The sequence below is a fragment of the Coloeus monedula genome, assembly GCF_965178545.1.
Source record: "Coloeus monedula genome assembly, chromosome: 13".
NCBI classification, from domain to species: Eukaryota; Metazoa; Chordata; class Aves; order Passeriformes; family Corvidae; genus Coloeus; species Coloeus monedula.
Window position 1 is genome coordinate 17,132,974 of NC_138793.1, and position 21,971 is coordinate 17,154,944.

At 39.3% G+C, this 21,971-nt stretch overlaps 1 protein-coding gene across 2 annotated transcripts in view; it reads left to right on the forward strand.

Annotated features, from left to right (window-relative positions):
* Window positions 1–21,971, forward strand: part of CDH13 (cadherin 13) — a gene marked incomplete at its 3' end in the record, with an annotated part of 447,244 nt that overhangs the window by 155,939 nt on the left and 269,334 nt on the right. For both annotated transcript variants that reach the window (XM_082289860.1, XM_082289859.1), the window contains exon 3: window positions 1,502–1,710. In XM_082289860.1, the coding sequence (XP_082145986.1) occupies window positions 1,502–1,710 (209 nt within the window). The remainder of the gene's footprint in view (window positions 1–1,501; window positions 1,711–21,971) is intronic.

A 21,971-nucleotide genomic window follows, 5' to 3' on the forward strand; every position in this document is an offset into this window, starting at 1 on the left:
ATTTTGGCATTGTTTAATTTTTAATCTAACCCATCTCATCAATATTCATGATAAAATGAAGTTGTAAATTCTGGAACCAGTGATGGCTCTTTTTCTCTGTGGTGTTCTACTCTGGGATTCAATCCCAGTGAATACCCAGAAAGGAAGGATCTCCACAAGGTCCTCTGGCAGCCCTGTCTTCATGTTGGTCCGTCTGGAGAGAGATGAAAATGTTGATGAAGAGGATTTCTGTGTAACTTCCCAGGAGTGCTGAGTGGCCACCCACTCTGAGACTATTTCTGTGCTTTAGGACCAGTTGTAGAGATTACATCATCAGGAAGAATTTAGCTATTGGCCATGATAGACTCTGGAATTATTTCTCTTTCTTTAAAAACAGTGACCCAATACAAGAAGTGTAGACTTTAAACAATTAAATTGAATTTAAACAATTATGCAACGTGTTTTATTTTTTAGTAAAACTCCATTGTTGTTGATTTTATGCAGCTGGTATCCCTTTCTGTAGTTTTTCTGAAAGCATAATGCAGTTTTTAAAGATCCAGTGGAAGTGAAGTGTAAAATAATGAGAGCATACAGGTAAGTGAAAAGTTTGCAGCAGCAGTAACTTGAGGAGCAGGTAGGGAATACAAAACAGATTGTCTGCAGAAAAACCTTTCACATGAAAATATATTACTCAGAGACGTCAAAACCTAGAAGTTCATTTAGCAATTGCAAGTTTGTGTGAAGATCTCTTACTTAAATAGCTGGTAGTTAAATCACTAACATTGTATCCGGTATTTTGTGCAAAATGACTCCAAGAAGAAATTTGAGACAAAGTCTCAAACCTTTGTGCTTTAGGGACACTTTCCTCTTTATACTTGCCTTCCTAAATATTTTAAACCTTCCATGTAAAGTGAAACAGGATTATTGACAGCTACTGTTCAATTAAAAGTTCTCACAATCCTTAGATACAGTGCAGCTCACGAACTGTGTGACAATCCCGGTAGCAGGAAATGTTACAGTTTGGTTTTCTGTTCTATAAAACTTTTGCAGTAGCCTGGGGCTGAATATTCTGTAAACAACCCGTGCTGAGCCTAAAGATGTATTGAATATCTGAAAGCACTTTGCCACAGAAGAGCCTTTAGAGATCCTGGGCTGTGATGAGGAGCACAACAAGGTCTCTATTGCCACTGCTCGATTTGTGGAACTGGGTGTGCCATTGACTGGGGTGATCCCAAAAGGCTCGCGTCCAAAGTGTTTTGTTTATCTCCTACCCAGTTAAAAGGGTCAAAGCATTTGATGGTCAAAGCCTCTTCATCCTTCTGAAGGTACATATTCATAGATTTGTTTATGAAGTAGAGTCAGGAAAATATAAAATTTCTTGGAAAGTTTTTTTCCTTAGAGTGAGGGACATTTCTTCCCAGATCTGTAGACAAGCTAATAACATAAAGATATCCACTTGTTCCAAAGTGGATACTTATAATGTGTTTTTTCCTTTTTTTTTCCTTTTTTTTCCTCCCCCCAGTGAAATTTGATGACTGCAAGGGAAACAACAAATTGAACTTTGAAGTTTCTAACCCAGACTTTACAGTGGAACTTGATGGGAATTTGGTTGCACTCAAGAATGTATCAGAAGTTGGCAGAGCCTTGTTCGTCCACGCGCGGTCGGAGCACGCCGAGGATATGGCAGAAATCTTTATTCTTGAAGCAAATGAAAAACGTGGTGCATTAAAGGTAAGATAAATACCAAAGATTAAAAAAAAATGTGCCAAGGAGATGCTGCTGCTAAATATTTACATGTGTCACCTAGGATTGTGAGCAATTTTAATCTGTTAGCAGAGATCAAAATCAGTCTTCAGAGCAGATATTGCTGTAACATTTTAGCACTTGGTTTAATTTGTGATGCAGATTTCCCAGGTTTTGGAAGATGTATTACATCTTCAGGTGTGGATGCTAAACATTAGTAAAGAGTTTGTTCAAATGAAAGAGGCCAAGTATTAAAATTGGCTGGTTCTTCCAGTGTATGTTATGCCAGGTAATCACAGCTTGGCCACAACTGAAAATGGAAAATCAGTTTAAATGTGTAACTTAGAATTTACAGAACCTTCATGTTTCACTCCAAGTCTAAGTACATGGGAATGAATTGTATGCTGTGAGACTTAAATTTTCATATTGGTCTGCTTATCTGACATTGTTATGTGGTAAACTGCTTAAACATCTGCACAGAAACAGCAGCACACACACTCTGTCTCTATGCCCTGATGATTTTTGTTCTGCTCTGTCCACTGAATGCTTTGTCCTTTCTTTTCCCCTCCTGAACTTCAGTGTAGAACAAACCTCATTCTCTGGGGGATAAAGCACTTCACAAATTGATTGAATTGTTTACTTCACAACCCTCCAAGTAACAAAAGGAAATGTGAGATAGCCTTCACTTCGGTGTCCTGGCATTTACGAGAGAGGCAGGCAAGACAGAGGCTCACTAGACAATTAAGCCTGGTACCTTTACAGACCTATAATTTCACAGAAATATAAAGAAACCTCGATAAAAATGACTGATCTCTTGTCTTGATTTGGTATTTAGACGTTCAATTGCCAACATTCTCATTATATTCCTAACAGTATATTAGTATAACTTAAGTCTTCCATTAAAAAAACAAATTATCTTGAGGAGAAAGGTTGAACAAACTTCTGAAACTCTGTGGCTGAGGAAAGGTTTTGCTCTGCACTTTAAGCAGCACACGATGAGAATACGGATTGCCAGCAGCAGAGAAAGAACCAGAATGTCTAACTGCAGAAAGCTGATCAGAACACTGAAATGGAATTTAATTTTATTAAAATATGCCGTTTCTTCACCAAATTAAATTTTAACACAGTCATACTTGAGGGAGTCTCTTACGTGGAGGAGCTGAGACTTTAGGACTAGAGACTGCCAAATTCAGAGTACGAAAGCTCCACTTGCAGGAGCAAGTTGGGCACTTGGCTCTCCTGTGCCTCAGACTAGCAAATCTTGCTCCTTCTGGCGCGTTCACAAGAGTGTTCAAATGGTTTTATTTTGGAATCTTAGGAGCAGTTTCAAAATGGGGATCATCATCCTCTGGTTAAAAGTCACTAAAACCACAGAGGAGTTTGAGATGTCTCTGACAGGAGGTCTGGAGTCAAACTTCAAGGGACTGGTTTATGTGTAAAGATCTGCTTCTCTGATAATCATATTCTGAAGTTTTGCTCTGGTTTTCTTAGAGAAGCAGCCCTTCAATATCTGTGAGGGGAGATATTCCACGGAAGCTACAATCTAAGGGAAATCTTATCAGATATTCTATGGAAGTTGCAATCTGGAGGAAATCTTGTCTCATGAGTAGGAACTGCCAGATGTGTATTTGCCCAGACTATGATAAGCTTTGCCAGTGACCTTTTCTCCTTATGTACTGTTTGGGTTCTGGGGAGTCTCCCCTCAGAATGTTCCAGCAATATTAATTGATGCCTAGTGTTGAAATCTCTCTCCAGACTGCGTTTGAAAGCCAGGGCTGATTTGGCCCCACTCCTGGATTCTGTTCCAACTACTTTGTGTTGCTTCACAGAGAGACAACCAGTCTAAATCAGGCATATTGTGGCACTTGCCAGCCTTTCCTTGCAGGTGACGATGTCACAACATCATCTCAACGTTCATTCATCACCTTTTTCTGGATTTTGATATTCAGCCCATAAGCAGATGATTACCCATTTAGTGTGGGGATCTGTGATGTTTGCAATGCCCTGCTGAGTTACATGATGCCTTAATGTGCCCTGGGAAATCCATCCAGTGAGGATCATCCCCTTCTTCAAGGGAATATAAAGATCTTTGGGGCTGGCTGTCCTACTCTGTTCTCAGCAACCCCTCTGTAGCTGTTATACCAAAATTTCTTCCCAACCTTTTCATCTATTTGCCTATTTTAAACACCACACAGACAGTGTTGTCTTTCTGTTCGTCATACTTGAGAAGGATATAAAGACTACAGCGTCCTATCTAAAGAGATTTCATGATAAATTTGAACTTAATCTTGTACTTTTGTAGTCTAAATGTGTCAGCATGGAAACAGCAGAACTACTCCATCTGTTTATGCAAGGAGCCTTGGCTAAGAAATGCTCAGATGGAACCTTAGTAATTCAGCATAATTCTGTGGGGTTAAAATGAGCACATGCTGGAGCAGTGTTTAGCATTTAGTACTTAGAGAACAGTACCTTGTCTAATTAGGGGATAAGTAGTTCTTAAGTATTTCCCCACTGCCAGCAACTGCCATTTCTCTTCTGAAAGCATGTAACCTACATCTGTGAAATCCCATTGTTAATGTTGCTAATTGCAGATTCCCAACATGTTTGGGAATGGCTCTCAACAATGATCTCTGATGTGCTGACTGGCAGTCTGAGCCTAGGAACAGAGTGTAGTTCCTAAAACTTTCTGATTGCTACCAACCGTACTTTGGATGAATATGGAAATTATTTAGAGGTGCAATCTGGACTGTGCAGAAAAGCTTTTGGTATTCTGCTGGTGAAGGGGTGCAGTTCTTTCCTGCTAAAGATGGGGGATGATTCAAGCTGGCTTCACTGATCTGTCCTATGTGATTAACTAAATTAACTTCATGGCCAGAGTATAATCAGTGGCTGTTGGAATATCACTTACTATTTAACTGTTATTTGCATCTGAGGGCCCTGTTTTCCTCCTCTTCAGCCAGAAGCACAACAGATCTGCAGAGCCTGCAGCTTTTCATCCAGGGGTGGCCTGAATGGCTACAGTGTGGGCAGAGAGGTGGTTCCTCAATCACCAGCGAGCTTGGCCATCGCTCTCTGATCACACAATCTGCTGCAGGAGCAGATACTGCACTCCTGCTTTTCCTGATGTCTGCATGTTTCACATGCGCTAAACCCCGTGAATCTCTCTACCTACAGATAGGCATACATGCAGAAATCTGTCCATCAGATTCCACATCAGATTCCACATCAGATTCCAGCTGGAATTGCTTTCTGCAGCCTGCTGGAGGTACCCCCTCCCTCCTATGATTTTGACACTGCTCTCTGTCTGTCTTGACAGAGGGAACTATTCCCAAAAATCTTCTGTCATTTCTGAGAGGCATTTGAACGTGAGTGCACAGAAGAGCCTATGGAAGGTGCAACATCACTCTTTAATAGACATGTGCCTGTACACCCTTGGAGTTTGGTGCAATCAGAGCTCAGTGAAAGAATGGGATTTCAGGTGCTTTCCCCATGGAGCGGTGCTGGTGAGCAGTGGAACATTCCCCATGGAGCAGTGTTGGGATGTGCACAGCTCTGCTCGTGCTCTGCTCTGCCCAGCATTTGCTTGATCCCCTCTCGCACAGTCAGGACTGGAGTTCTTGGGGATATGAAAAAAAAGAGACCTGGAAATGTTCTGATTCACCCAGGATTCCCCAAATGAACTTTGGATTCATTCTGAATAATTCAAAGTGTTGCTAAACCTCAAATCCCGAATGGAAAAATAAATCACTCACACACCCTCGCTGGGGAGAAACTGGCCAAGCCAACGGCTGGCAGCATTCTCTTTATTTTTTGACTTGTGTCTTGTCCAGTGTTTGATCCCTGCTTTGTTCTATGGAGAAAGTGGGACAACTGAAAATTGGAAATTTTATCTCATCTGAGCATTTGTCCAGACATTAGTGGACTTATGTATGTATTGAAAGAGTCAGGTTTTGTGGAAGGCAGAAAGTGTAGCCAGGCCTTTGTAGAGCCTCATAATAAATGGTGAGTTGCAAAAGGTGACAAGCTGGGACTTGAACTGTGTCCTCTGAGGCTAAATAAGATGGTGTCTGCTGGTCCTGCTCCCCCTCTGAAATCTAATGCTGGTTTTAATGAACATACCCTCAGTATACTGGGAGCTAAAAGGAACCCTTGGGAAACAATCTGTCTCTGCCTCTTTCTGTTGTGTTGGCAGCCTTTTTAATTTTTTTTCCTTCCCCACAGCAAAGGAAGTTATTTAGGACTTTTATTTGTTACACCATTACAGACACAGGGTGAGGGGTGGAGGGGAGTGAGATATCAAGAGTCTGGCACCAAAGCAGATAGGAGGGCAGGCAGATATTCGGGAATTCCAGGCTGGTAGTGACTTCACTGTATGGTGCTCAGCAGTCTTCCATGCAGAAGGATGAAATGATTAAATAGAAACTGTCAAACCCTCAGGACACATTTCAGGCACTAGATAGAAAAGGAACAGGAGAAAGAAAAGAAGAGATAAGAGTGAGGAGCACACCCTGAGACAGCACATTGTAGACAAACTTTAAAATAATCTCCAGCAGAAGGTCAGGCTGGAGGAAATGAAGTTGCCCCAGTCCTGCTACTTTGTCCAGTGCACTTTGTACCAGCCAGGGGCTGGGCAGAAAGCTGCTGCTTTTTTTCCCTTTGTCAAACCACTGCTTTTCCCAACACCAGCACTCGGCTGTGTTTGTTACAGCAGTGACAGCAGCCTCAGTGTCCTGGCGAAAACTTCCTTGCAGACCCAAATTCTCGTTCCTACCAAGTCACAGCCTACATGGATACCTTTTGTGCAAGTTGCTTTCTGGCTGTGCATGTTTCCTAAAGTATCAAACAGAAATAATGAAACTAAGCTCCTTGGATTGAAACCTTAGCATTTCTTGTTTGTGCCTTGCTCTCTGCTTATCCCCACAGGATAGAGATTGCAAATATTATGGATATGAGATAAAAAGTGCCTAGAGCCTTAAATCCTACATGTATGGCTTTCTGCCTTAGAACAGATGATAACGGATCAATAATCTTATTATGAATCAGGATTCTCTCACAGCAGAAAATATTCGGGCAAGGAAGTGTGAATAGTTGAGTTTAGTCATCTGGCAATTCAATAAGTTATTTGGAAAATAAGATCAAGAATCAGCCTCTCTGATATAGCAGGCAATCGCTCCCATTAACGTATATTAGCATTTTTCTGTTTAGAATAGAATTCCAAACAGGCTGAAAATGACTGTGCAGAGGTATGGAGATGGACTCTCATATGAGATATTGACAAACAGGCTCCAAGAGTTCCATGTTATTAGATTTTGCATATAGCAGTTGCTGCAGAAAGGGATGCACTGCATAAATAAAATACCATGTTTTGCATTTAATTTTAAGGCACAAAATAGAATAAGTCACAGGGGGTGCATCAATATCTATGATACGTTTGAGTTATTAAACTGATCAAAACTGCGTATAGAATACCATTTCCAGAAAAGCTGGGCAGATCTTTTGCCTTCAGATATGAAAGTGTCCTTCAGGCATATAAAGAAGGATTTTCTTGAAGATCAAACAACAACAACAAAAAAATAATTTTCTCACTTTTGTGTTCAGTTTGGCAGAAAGTTTAACATATTAACATTCTCCCAGCCATTAAGTTATTAAGTTGTTATCACTTCTGTTACTTTTGTTATCGCACTGCAAACACATATTGACCTGGAATTCATGCATAAAAAGCTGAGGTAATAGTGATTTTAGGATTTGATACCTGTGTATTGGTGGCATTTTCATAAATTACTTTTCCCTGCTCTAATCACCATTGAATAGATGCTATTTTTTAAATTTTAAAGTCTACCTTGCTACATTTAGGATTTCACAGAATACATCTCGATTAATGTCAATGAAAGCAAGAGCTTGTTCTCATCAGTGGGTCGTTCTGCAGTGTCATTTAGCTGCCTTTAAAACTATATTTTTATAAAAATCCTCTGTGCAGACCACTTGCTGTTGTGGAAACAACAAAGAGCTCCTTTTATATCAGAAATCTCCTTAACCACTCTTTTCCATAGAAATTCCAGTCACCTATTTTCCCTTTTTACCCCTCAGCCTGACCCAGAACCTGCTGAAATAATCAGATTCCAGTGGCTTTAGCTCAAGCTCTGGGAGCAGAAGCTGTGCCTGACAGTGCTGTGTGGCTGTGGCTCCTGTGCCCCTTTGCTGGGCAGTTTTTGGGTGTCCCTGCAGTCCCACACAGAGCACTTCTTATTTGATGGACACCCACACTCCCCTTTAGCTCAGCTCTGCAGCCTCCCCTCACCTCCATTGCCAGCCTTGTGCTTCCTCAGCTCTGCACTGAATTTACCCTTCCCCAGCACCAAGGAAATGCAGGTTTCATGTACACTGGCTTTGGAGTGTGCTCTGACAAAGATCCATTTATCTGAGAATTATTATGGTGCCAAGAGATGTGGCAGTTGCCATAGCAACAATTACATATTGTGTTGAATACCAGAGTAAATGCTATAAAGAACAGGAGCCACTGGTGGTTTTCATTAATTTAATGTTCCTTTTCTGGACAAAGTGTGACTCTTAAGTTTATTCACTGTGTGTGTAAGTGCTTAGATCAAATGTGTGGGCTCGCTTTCCTCCTATTTCCCTCAGTGTGCAACTTCAGCATGTAAATGAGAAGTACTTGGTTATTTAAGGAGAGAAAAATGGTCTTATAGACTGGAAACATGAATAATTGACTGTGAAACAAGAAGGTGTTAACTTCCGTGAGTGTTCAGTGCCTTTCTCTGTGAGTAATCTACATTCAGATTTTATGTGAGCTGGGGATGTATTTACCCAGGAAAAGGGACTTTGTGCTCTTCAGGAGCAAGCAGAGCTAAGACAAGTATTGAATATATTTAGGAGTGATTCAAAGGTGAAATTAGATTATTTTTGAGACAGATGCAGACCTTGTTAATGATTTCAAATTATTTACAGACTGATCTGAAACAACAGGCAAAATTCTTTGTAATGAATGCATTTTATTAAAACTGGCTAAAAGCAGAATTCCTTTCAGCCCTGAGCTGCATTTGGGCTGCTCAGTTGGTTCTCCCTGCTTCAACAGGTACCATTTCATCATGGTTTGATGTGCTGGAAACTTCAGTTTTTGTGGAAGCTCAGAACCAGATGTACTTCTGGAATGCACTAATTTTGTTCTATTTTCTTTCCAAACACACTGAGGTCTTATCTGCCATCCATATGACCTAATGGCAAAGCTTCCACAAATCTCAAAGAGAGAAATTACTCAAGGATTGCTAAAGTCTTGTATTTGAGTTAAAATTCATTCTGGCACATAGTGCCAAGAAAATACCTACTTATTTCTTGTGACTAAAACATTTTATGAGAGTTTGAATGATGGATAAGTTGTCAGAAGATATCTTGAATTTAATTAGCTTCTTTTTATGATCTACTACATTAACTGTCCTTTATGCATAAAAAGGAGAAATCCACTAAATGTTGTGGATGAGTGATAAACCATCATGCAGTGGCATACATTTTTTTTAAGTATTTATTGTTCTGAGTCCAGTTTGGAAGTATTCTGGAACAGACAAAACTGTGCCAATCCTATGCCTTAATCTTCAGAGGTTGATGGAGTTGTGTGGAAACTCGTGCCAGAGGTATGGAGAACATTTAAAGAAACCCTTTGTGAAAGGTTTGAATTTAAAATTCATGTAGTAAATGAGGATATAAGTAAGAAAGCAAGAGGCTAAGCATGATTCAGTAGAACATTAAGCAAGATCATAAAGGATAAGTAGATGTCTCTTAGGATATGTAATATCTTTCATTTATAAAGTGGCTTTCATCCTGTAAGATCCTCAAAGTGCAACAATTAAGTACATGGGGACAGGATGTGTGTGTGCTTGTCTTAATACAAACATCTCTAAAACGAGGCGTTTGCATAGATATCTTTATTTTTGACACTTATTTCATATCACTTTTTCACATCAGGATAGGAATAGAGTCTTCTTAAAAGAGGGATTAGGGAAAAGGACCTGGCGATTTTGAGACGATATCAGAATTACCATGACAGCCTAAATGTCCTCAAATCCATCATGAAAAAGAGATGTTACCGAAACCAGAAGAACGTGTGAGATGTAGGGTGCAGAAGAAAAACTGTCCTTGTATTCCATGGTTGTTCTCTCATCTGGCACCAGGAATGATGCAGTCGGTGCACGACAACTACCCCAGATCCACCTGAGAGCTCTCAGATTTATTAAGGAACAGAGACAATTCCAAGAGGAAATCAAACTTAGTTGTGCCCAAAACTAAACTCAAGGTTCTTTTTTTTTTGTGTCAGAGACACAAAATATTGCTGGTGTTTTCCCACTATCAGCTTCTTCCTCAGCTTCCAGAAGCAGCGTGGATTTGAGAGAGCCATGATAGGAGAAATTATTCACATGAAAAGATGAGTCTGAGTAAGGGTTTAGTAATTTGTCTCCACTGGACACATCAATAATACTCTCTAATGATTGCCCCAGTGTTTCCATGCTGATTTTCACAATCCTGAAGGAACATTTATTATGGTTATTACAGTAACACCTATCTCAGCACACATCTTAAGCTTTTAATGCAGCATCACAGGATACAAATCTACATTTGTCCTTCCCCAACAATTGATTCTGCCATTGCAAGGACAGATGACTCCTTTTGGACCTAAAATTCCTTATTTGTTGATCATTACAATTTTGATGCTTTTATGATTATTTCTTTGCATCTTATTTTGCAGCTAGGTTTTTTTTAAGTACCTAGAATAACTTGGCAACTTGAAGAATGACAGAGTTAAAGCTTAGAGTAATTTGGTGTCTTCATAATAAACAACTCTGATAATGCTTGCAGTCATCCTGGAGTTATTGATCATCCATCTCCTCACTTATTTCACCACTAAATCAAACTGAATAGCCTTTGCATTAACCAGTTGATCCATCTGAGAAAAAATAGTTTTACTCTTGGTTTATGCAGTTTCTCACTGAGAGGGCACCCGGGGTTGTGAATGTACAGCTCTTCTGTGGATGGTTCACACTGCGTCCTTCTTCCTCACGTGGCTGTGCAGGGAAGCTTAAGGAACTTTCTGACTTTATTTAAACGCAATTTCATCTTTTCTGTGCTGCTGTATTATGTTGTCCTTACGCGGTTTTCTCTCTTTCCCTCCGCTCCCTACAACCATCTCTTTGAAGCTGGTTTGGTCATTAAAGCCAGAATTGACCCTCAAATTGGGAATTCAGGCAGAGGTAAGGCGAGGGGATGTTAAAACTTCAGTTTAAAGTTTAAAAGTCAAAGCTGGGGAAGATCTAGCTCTGAGTTTGGCTCACATCTATAACACTCAAACTCATCACTGACAGAGCTAAACGAGCGTGTGAGTGAGGCTTAGAGCTTTAAGTTACAGAGTTGATTTTAGGCCTGATTATTCACAAAAGCGTGTAATTAATCTGTCATAGGAAAACACAGCAAGCAGTGCACCAAATGCAATCCCCATTAAGTCAACAGGAGTCGTTCCACCGACTTTAATGAGCTTTGAATCCACTCATAAATCTGCTGTGAGGAGTGTCCAAATCAAAATTTATCTGGGGGTGACCTTGATGTTAATTGTTAGTGCTTCCATGTTGTTTAATTGCCAGGAAAGCTGAATACATTAGTGGGACTATCATATGGTATGGTCCTGTCTATTGGATACTATTAGCATCAAGTTGATATATGTAATATTAATTGTGCATAATGTTAGTGGGTAGTCACAGTCTGCCAGTTATATTTTGTGTCTGTGAAACAGGAAAAAAAAATCTCTTCAGTTATTTTTAATGTTGCTTCTGCCTTCAGCTGAATCCCTGCAAAATTAATGGTTTTTTTGATCAAGAAGCTCTTCAGAGGATCATAGAAGTTTCACATTTATTCAGTGGCTTTTAATCCCAGATTTTGTGTACTGACTGTAATTACTTAAAAATTATATCTCAAATTTGTAAATAACATAAAGAAGATTCTGTTCAGTCCTATGATATTTATTAAATTTATCATCTGCCAGAAAAGTTCAATCATCTGTATCCCAAATGGAAATCTCTCTTTCTTTAACTTGTCATATTTAATTAAATTAGGGGAAAAACATGGGGAATATGTTAGAAGTACAAGAAGGAAGGGGTTCCTTTAATTTTTCTCTACTAAACAGAAAAGTACATGATTTACTTGAGGGACGTAATTACTGTAGCTTCCAATGGTATAAAAATATGGGAGAGTTATAGTTAGAGGACCAGGGGGTAGAAATGATTGTTTTTGTTTAATGGCTTTCTGAATTCCTTGTCAGTGCTGGTAATTATTGTGTCTTTTCTTTTTGTTGGCACTCAATGCATTAGGCTGCACTTAGGATCATTTTAATAATGGAAAATATGTTTCTGAACAATTGTGAATTAGATAAGTGGCTTGATTAAAACTCATTCTTTAAAACTATAAAATGAGAAAATAACTTGAATTAACCTCGAGTTTAGACAGTGGGAAGATAAGACTTTGTTTTCCCGTGTGAGGGTGTGTGCTTAGGAGAGTGAAGGGAGACCAAAAACCTCCTGCATTGGCATTTCTCCTTCAGTTTACTGAGTTTTGTAGAAGCACTGAGAAAGATTGTGGCTTTAGGAAATACATGCAGGAAATACAGCAAGGAGCTTCCAGAAAAAAACGAAGCTGGACAAGAGCAAAAAGTGTTACTGCTGAGGATCTTCACTTTGATACCTCTTTGCATCCAATCCCCCTTATGGAGTTACTCAATAAGCACATTGAAGGTGAGGTGTCAGGGTACAGGGTGACAAGGACCTTTTACCTTTGCTGCTGGAGTTTCAGCAGTTTAGAGGTTGAGGTTGTTCCACTGCATGGTTTAACTTTATTCCATCTGCTCAGTGGGGATCATCTGAGCTCAGCTCCAGGGACACCTGGAGGTCTGGATGTGCCCTGTGGTCCTCCAGGTGGAGCTGCCTGATTTGGTTTCTCCCTAGGAAGGTAATAAGAAATTCAACTCATACCAGGATTTCTTTGCCTTTACCTTGTGCTCATCTCCAACAAATATCCTCTGATCTTTGACACCCCATTAGCATCATTATTATCTAGTCCAAGGAGACTAATTTGTAATCTTCTGAAAACAGATTTACACATGTGAAGTGCATTTCTCAAAAATATCAGTGGACTTGTGATGGAATGCTGAGTTCTGTGGGAGTCATTGAAGCAGATGTCTGTCTCTCTCTAGATATATGTGAATGTGCTACACGGATTTTGTCTCAGCTAATAAGCATGAATTATACATTCTTAAATGCTTCTTCCATTTATCAAGCTTAATGTTGTTTAAAAAAATCTGAAAACAAATGGACAAAAAGTTTAGAAGATTTTCTTTTAACTTTCAACATGTTGTAACTTTTACCACAGGTGACAACTACCTTAATTCACTGTAATAATTGCCTTATAAAAATGGCATACAGAGCAAGTTTTTCCACCAGAAATTTTCATTTTGATTCTCAATATTTCATATCTGACACTGTGCTAAATGAGAACATGGCTTAACAGTTGATATTGATTTGCACATCATTTTTTCATTTCACTTTCCTATTCAAAAGGAATCGGTGCTGACAAGTTAATGAACTCCAGCTACAAATACAGAGATAAGCCATGGGATAGGTTTAGTACCTGCCTTGTTCTAATTACGAAAGGTTTTCTTTAGGTGACTGTTTCATGTTCACTACAGGGAAACTGGAATAAAGTGACTGTCAACAAAGCAGACAGCTGGAAAAGTGGCATAATAGAGGGCTATTTGTAGAACCTTTAAGCAAGTCTACCTCAATTTATCCCAGTATTTTTAAGTTTTTAATATTTACAGGTAGAATACAATTAAAATGAAGGTACACTGACTCCTAGGGGTCTATGTTGAATAAAGATTCATAAAATTATGGTACGTTATATCTTTTATTTTTAAATTAACTTATTGTGTAAATTAATAGCTTTGGACAGTGGCAGTAGAGATCAGGACTACAGAACCAGCTGTCAGAACTTGTTTGTACATCTTTTGCCCAGATTTACTTGTAATAAAAATATCTGGTATCTAAGAAGTTATTCCAAGTTTTGTTTTGGTGGTGTTTTACACGGCTGAATTGGTGAATCTGATTTAATGAATATTTTGGCTGGTATATCCTGAAGCTGGGAGCTGGTCAAATCTTGTTCAGCATCAAAAGAAAAACTTCAAAACCTATTTTATAGCCTTATGGGGAGATCTTTTCTCCATATAATTTGAAGCTGCATCCAGAAAGGAAGTACTGTAAAACTGGGTAAAATTTGAGTTTTATCTTAGCTGATACCAACTTGTGGTGTGAGCAACCGTGAAGTACTCCTGGTTCTTTGGAGGAGGAGCAGACTGTGATACTCTGTGGTGTAAATTTACTAGAAGGTAATACTTCACCATCTGGGAATTTTCTATTAGACACTTCCTGCACTGCCAGCAGTGACAGGGATAATTAATCTGACCGGAGAATTTGACCACTGAAGCCACTTGTGGACTTTTGGAATTAAAGCCTCTCTAAATGTTTGCGTGTCTAACAAGCCCATGCAGAAATGGAGTGATGGAAGAGAGAGAAGCCGTGGATATTCACTGGCTTGGGCAGCAAATGTCTGTGGTGACCGTAAAAGGCAGGGAACAGGATGTTTCATACTTTCCACCATGGGCTCTCTTTTCAGAAGAACAGGGTGGAGAAGGCCGTGGCGTTCTGCCCTGAATTCCAGCTGCGCGCCTTGCCCGGCGTTGCTCTGGCAATGGGAGTAAACTCTTGTCTCTGGAGAATCCACGGATGATGTTTGGCCAACCAGAGCAGTGGCATAAACACAGGTTTAAAGCTGTATTTACAGAGCTGTGCTGCACAGTTTGAGACACCAGTTCTGCCTCGCTGTTGTGCTGATGGTCACAGAATATCCTAAACTGGAAGGAATCCACTGGGATCGTCAAAGTCCAGCTCCTGTCCCTGCACAGGCCATGCCAACAATCCCATCCTGTGCCTGGGAGCGTTGTCCCAACACTTCTCCAGCTCTGAACACGATGCTCATGGGCAAAGACAAGGAGCAGAGGTTTCTTGGCTTCAGAGGGATTTTTCAGGAGGAGGGAAATAAATGTGCAGGAGAAAAAGTATTTTTTCCTCCCTTTTACCCCAAACAGAACTCAAAACACAGCTAAGGAGAATCAGCAGCAATAATGTTGTTTATTAAAGATGCCAGGATGAGAGGTTGAAATGGGTATTTTTCTAATCTTTTCCCAAAATTATTATTTGGCTCTTGTAGCTGGATATACATAGGCATAAGTCTGATGAAGGGTTCAGTTCTTTGTCGTTTTAGTATCATTCATGTTTTCCTAACAGGAGAGAAATGTGAAATAACAAAAAGATTGTTCTTTATCTCAAGATTAAAGTTTCAAAAGCTTAAGATTTGAACTTTACCTAAATCTTTTGAAGAGGCTTGAAAAGCTATTATGCAATCATATCTTTCATTTCAGCTATAGTTGGAAACAATACTATCAACATAGCATAAAAATATGGTTTTTTATCTTGTTTCTATTTGTATTGCAAGTGTAAATGTCTCACAGGACTTCTAACCTAAATTTGTAGGCTCAAGAAATTTGTGATTATTCAGGATAATCTTCAGACAAGCCTATGAAATCCCAGCTATTTGTTTGGTGCAAATGCAGATCTCCTCACTGAAGTGTAGCTATGCCTGATACCAGCAGAGAGTTCACTTAAAGTCATTGTTGTTTCTAAAGGTAATGAGAATTCCAGTGTATTTCCTTTATTTTTTTGGAAAGTTTAAATATTACCTCAAGGAGGGGGAGATAGATGGACACAGTGCTGGCAGAATTAAAAATGAATGACAGGAAGAAATTTTGTTTGTACAAATTTTCTGGGAGAAAAATTGGGAAGAGAGGTAAGGGACACACAAGAAGAGAAGTGGAGGATCTTAATGAGAGAACAGTCGTGACTGACAGAAGGGGTCATGAAGAGCCCTAAAATTAAAAATAACAAAGGAGGGAGGAGAGGAGGGCAGAAGGACCTGGATGGAAAATCAGAGCTCAGGAAAAAAAAAAAAAGAAAATACTACATAAAAAAAAGACTCTATCTATTCTTACAGGTTTTCATCAAATTGTTCCTGCCCCCTCCCTCTGTTTTATTTTCCCTTTGCAGCCTGTAGCATGAGTCTCATAAAACTTCACTAAGATTATAATGCAATACCTTGGCACCAATCTCTCTTGTTTATGTGTCCATTAGTTCAAAGCCACAGACAGGCAATTTATTGGGTATGAAAAATGTCACCTATGGCACCCTCATTTGCATCTGAAAATTGATTTTTGTCACACTGGGATTTTAGGACAACCTTTTTTGGCAGCCAACATTGCCACAAAGCATAATAAAAATAATTATGTGACCACAAAAGCAGGTGAGGTTCACTGTAAGCTTTAAGTCTTTAGGGAATTGCAGTTGGTAAGGCATTATTGATGAGCTTGTGATCCTTCTTGGTGATTAAATATTTACACCTAAACTTAAAACATTACTTGTGATTGCCAGCAAAGTGTATGACAACGTAATGGGACTTGATAAGGTTTATTCAAATATTCCAGCATGATAGCAGAATATTAGTGATGCCACTTGAACAACTGAACTATTAATTAAGATTTTTAAAAATCGATAATTACTGAGCTGTGGAATGTTTTTTAAGAAAGTATTGTTAAACACCTTTTGAGGATCAGTTAAAACATGTCACCAGCTTAGCAATTTTGCATGTTCTAAGTCAATTTATTAATTCATTTTCCATTTTGTGATGTGTTTGGCTCTTGGAATTTGCCAGGTTTTTGTCTCTCACTGATGTGATAGTTAACATACATGGAAAGAAGTCCCTTTCCATTGTGATACTGAAAAATCCTATTAATTATCAGTGTTAAGTTGTTCAAACACTTTCATTAGTTATTTTGGCAAAACAATTCCCCAGGGTGAGATATATTTATATAACAAATTCCTCTAAAGCTGAATCAACCATAAATGGATTATGCAAACTTGTTTCCTTTCTTGTAGATAGATTGTTTTACAGCAGTGTTCATTATGAGAAAGTCCTTTGCCCACTGTAGTACTTTATCAGCACAGAATAATCTACAGCTTCAGTTTCAATGGTAAAAAGACACCATTCTTTAACATGAATCCAGCTTTTAATCTTAGCCCAGGACGTTGGTTCTTTTATTTTTATTTTTTTAATGCCTGATTTAAAGCACAGGCAAAGGGTGGTGATTTATAAGCTCATATTCCTTAAAGCAAGTTTCTGTATGCAGTTATGAAGGGAACAACATGCTGTTGAAAATGGATGAGAATGATCTGACTGAGATGTGTGCTGGAGAAAGGAAGGAGACAAAAAAGTGATTCTCTGGCATTGAGGAAATGTGTGACTTTTTATACAAACATAGAAAGCATACAGTGGAGAAATTTGAGATTATTGAAGCATTTGGTTTTCTTGAAATAAAAATTGATAGCTTTGTTTTCTAAACAAGTTTATATTTAGCGTTTGAACAGTTCATTAATAACCCCTTGGCATCTGACTGCACTCTCAGAGGTGTCCAGAGTGTGACACCGCTCCTGGCTGGTTCCGTGCAGCGCCTTTGCTGGGATTGATGAGACAGAGCACTAAACAGCAACACCCATATCTCACACACACTCAGGGCTGTCTCTGCTAGCAGAAGGATGTGATCCTAATCATGGGTTACTCATGGTCCACTCAAAACTGAGCCTGTTTTAAATCAGGGTGGCACAAATATTTTGCTCTGATGTCAGGCTGCAGCTGCCAGGCACTGGCTGTCGTTTGAGATCCACTGGCATTTGTTCCTAGTAAAGATGCCAGCCTGAAAAGTACCAGGGAAAGCCTGGGAGTACCAGGAAAGTTAGTCAGAGACCTTACATAATTAGCAGTGGGATATGTTTCTGTCAGCTACCACAAGTGTCACTAAAAATCAGACCCACCACTTTTATATTCCCTTGTGACATTAGAATTCAGAAAAACCCTCAGACATAATTTCTTCTTTGCAAATGATTTTTACTGCCCTTGCACTCTGGGTTTAAATTTTTATTGGGAAAAAAACCCCAACCCTGTTGTTTTCTAACTTTTTCTTCCTTGTTTTATCACTATTTCCTCCTTCAGGGTTAGTTAGGTTCAGCCTTCTGGACTCTGGCTACGTTTTGAATGTGGGATTTATAGTTGGTACAAGTAGCCCAGATCACAGTCTGAGAGTGCTCGGTAACATTGTTTGACCATATTTGGTTCTCTTCAACTGAAAGGACCAGTCTCTGCTGGTAAAATTCTATATTTAGTTTCAAACCAATGATTTTGCTTTTATAAACTGTTGCATCCAATAGAGAGGAAAAATCATTACTATCAGTGCAGAAACACTTAGGCAAATACAAGTGGTTCTTTTACAAAGTTAAAAGCGAAAATGTGTGAGTTTCCAACTCCCTCATACTAAAAGAATCAGCAGAAAAATGATTGTGTTGTATTTTATATAATGTGCAGTGAAATACCAATGAATACTTTTTTCTACCTTATCAAATGATACCAGGCTGTTACCATCAATATGAACAAAACTATTTGCTTCTATTTCTTTGCTTGCTCAAAATTCTAAAAAAAGAAAAATAATAGTTTACTTGAGCCCCCATGGATTTTCTGACCTACCTACCTATGTTTTAATCTAGAAAAGTACTAATCCCTGGGAACTACTAATCAACAGAAATACTTCCATTGCATGAGTTCATTTATCCATAGCATGACTATTTCAAACCTCATTCTATCTTTTTAAGTTTATTTTTTTTGTTTTTTAATTTATGTCATTACTTCTCCAAGTGGTACAAGCATCACTTCCCATCAAGTCATTCAGATCACAGAGATAACCTTTTGTTTTCATCTTGTGCTCTAAATGTAATAAATCAAATCCTTGCCAAAAGCAAGTTCTGAATTTTATATCATGAAATTTGCATTTCATGCTCTGTTGCTTATTCACAGAAGCCATCCAATCTGAAAAGACAAATAATGCCACATGACTTGTGTAACTAATACAGACAAATGTTTCCAAGCAACTGCCTGAGCAATCTGAAGATCAAAAATTACTCATCTGAAAAACTTGCGTAAAATGGTAGATAATGTATTTGTTCACAGATTTCAGGGTCTGCTAATGGACAGTCTGTAAACTGAAACAGGACCAAAAATGTATCAAATTAGGAATGCTGCAATTTATTAACTTGTCTCTATTAGGTAGCTCCAGCAAAATGAAGCTATTTTAGGCTAAGAAAGTGATACTGCACTTCACTGCTCTGTTCAATGGTCAGGCAAGAGCAGCCAGACCCGTAAGCAAGGTTTGATTTTGGAGCAGGGATACCAAAGGGAATGGTGTGAAGGAAGTTGAATAACACAGAGTAGAATTAATTTTCTTACATTCCTTGGAAATTCTGCACTTTATAGGAGCAGCATGCTGTGTGCATGGTCTGACAGACATAATGGTCTTTGGTCACGTTTTGAGGCAGGACATTTGTACTTGGCATGTGCAATGAGAACTGAAAAATCCATCTTACAAATTCATAAAGCCATTTAAATACAGTCCAGTTGAGATTCTTCTGGGGCTGGCTGCTCGATGGATAATTATGAGGGGTAGAGAAATATTGCTGATTTACCTCAAGCTGTGAGAACCCAGGTTTTCAATTCTAGAATTGTCCTGTTTAAATTCTAATATGTCAGTAAAGGCAGCAGACATCACAAGTCTGGTTTTAATGACTTCAGTTACTTTGGGAGCAAGAAAATGTATAAAAATAGAACTTATTGGACAGAACTGAACAGATATGAAATATGAACAAAAGGTAAAGTGGAAATAAAGGGGTAGATAATCTCTTTTGGTCAGAGCCCAGGTTTTTGAATGCATTTGAATGCATCATTTCTTCCTCAGAAACACGCTGGATTAGAAATCAGGACCTGAGTGGGGTTTTCAGATCTGTGGAGTGTGAGTGGTAAAATAACAGCATTCACTGGAAGGTCTGTGGGAGCAATTACTAGAACAATAGAGAACCTGTGTCTCCTCTGTCCCCTGTGAATGCTGTGGCTGCTGGGCTGTCTGTCCCTGCTCAGTCCCTGCACTGGAGTTAACAAGGAGCACTGGAGTGCTCCAGCCCTGCTCTGAAAGCTTTGAGAGCATCACTTCCTTTAAATAACCTTGGATGCTGCTTCCCACTGCTCAGAAACACAGAGTGGGTAGCCCATGGCCAATGCTACACACACAAGTAGCGCTGGAGTTGCCAGGCAAACGACATGCAGCCAGGGAGTAAGTTTGGATCTGTCTTCTCTTGGCCAGGAAACTTTAATAAAACCTGTTTACTTGGTGTTTGTGTAGGTGGGGACTGTTCTCATACCACGGAGATGCTCAGTTAAAGGTCAGCAGGTGTGAAGTGAGGAATATAAATATTTCTGTGCTCCTCTGGCTGCAGGTTGTTGGGCAAGATGCTCAGATTCAAACATGTGAATTCAAATGATTTACAGTTGGGAGCCATCATGTCACATTTCATGTACTGTAAAGTGTACTTGGCTTTAGTTTCAGCAGGTATAATCCAGAGAAAACAACACCCTCAAACCATTGTAAACTATGATCCTGCCACTTTAGGCTCTTCTCCCTGAAGTATGTGGCAATTAATATTGTTAGCAGCTTGATGTTACAGCTCATGAATCATTGATCTGCTCCAGTATAGCAATTAATTTGCCTCTGATTCCTGACAGGTACACTCTTTGAATTTCCTGAAGTAGACTTAATTGCCAGCATGTGATTAAGGAGAAATGTGAGAATCCACCAAGATGTCCAAGCCTGTGTCTGGGTCTCCATCTTACATGTTTCACTTTTCTTCTGGGAATCTTCTGCAAAAAAAGCTGAGCTTTGATTTTCCACCCTGAAATATATACAGCAAAGCCAAAACACTGTTGCTATTTCTAGCCAGCATATTTTATAAATTCTGCAGGAATTAAGTCTAGAAGTCAAATTTGAGTGAATGACTGGAGTTTTTTTATGGGTCTTGGAAGTAATAGTTTTTAAATATTGGTTTATTGCACGTGAATTTTTAGATAGCTTTCACTGAAGTCAGCACTTCACCTGGGTACTCTGTTCTTTAGTAATACTATGTGGGTCTTTGAGACTGTCCAGAGCAATGAAAGGTTTGGAACTAAGAGGCATTGTCCTGTGAATTTAATTGGGTCTCTGTGGTGGGAACAAATAACACAGGTCATGTTTAGGTCTTGTATTCTCATCTTTGAAAAATGCAGCCAAAGTGCAGCACGAAGCCCAGCAGCACTCAGGTGGTAATGAAGAGCTGTCCACGAGGTACTACAGCACTGTCTCTTTATTGTGGCACACAACAGAGCTAAGCTCCTGCTGTCTGGCAGTTACTGCCTGTTAATTTGTGTTGAAGAGTAAAACTATAGCCCAAATTGTGAAGTGGGTTAATACACTATGGTTTCAGCTTTTTGGACTCAGTTAATGCCCATTAATTAATTTGTTCTGAGTAGCTACACCAAGCAGTGAAGTGGATTAATGCACTAACATTTCTTCTTTCGACCAAATTTGAAATCCAGCCTGGTGACTGAGGAGCTTTGCTGTAGCCTGGATCTAAGTGGGCATTTTGTCTTCATCACAGACCACAGCTTCATTTGTCAGCGTGGCAGCTCCTGTAAGGAAAGCTCAGGAATGCAGCTCTGGAGAGCACCCTGCATGCATAGTCAGGCCTAATAGAATATATCCAGACTTTTTTATTGTGATCTAAACATAATGCAGCCCTGCTCTGCAGTCTTAGGCAACATTACCTTTGTTAGGAGTCAGTAGAGGAGGAAAGGAGGAAGGAAGTTGTGCAGGGACATGACTGCAATATTATACATGCAAGAGAGTACCAGTTCTAATGGAAAGTATTGAAAGTTCCTCCCAGTTAAACTGTCCTTGATTGCTCCAACTAGAAACAGACTTATCATACTCTTAACAAAAGCGGTCTAGTTTTGTTTTTCAGCATAAGGTAAATGGAAATGTATCCATAACTGGGTCTCCTCTATGTAATTAATGCTGTGCAAAGAGCAGGATTCATCTGGAGGTGCCCAACTGATGCACCTGCATAGGTCAGGTGGCCAAAATATACATGGCAGGGTGTAGGACATACAGTCAGTGTCTGCACTGTGAT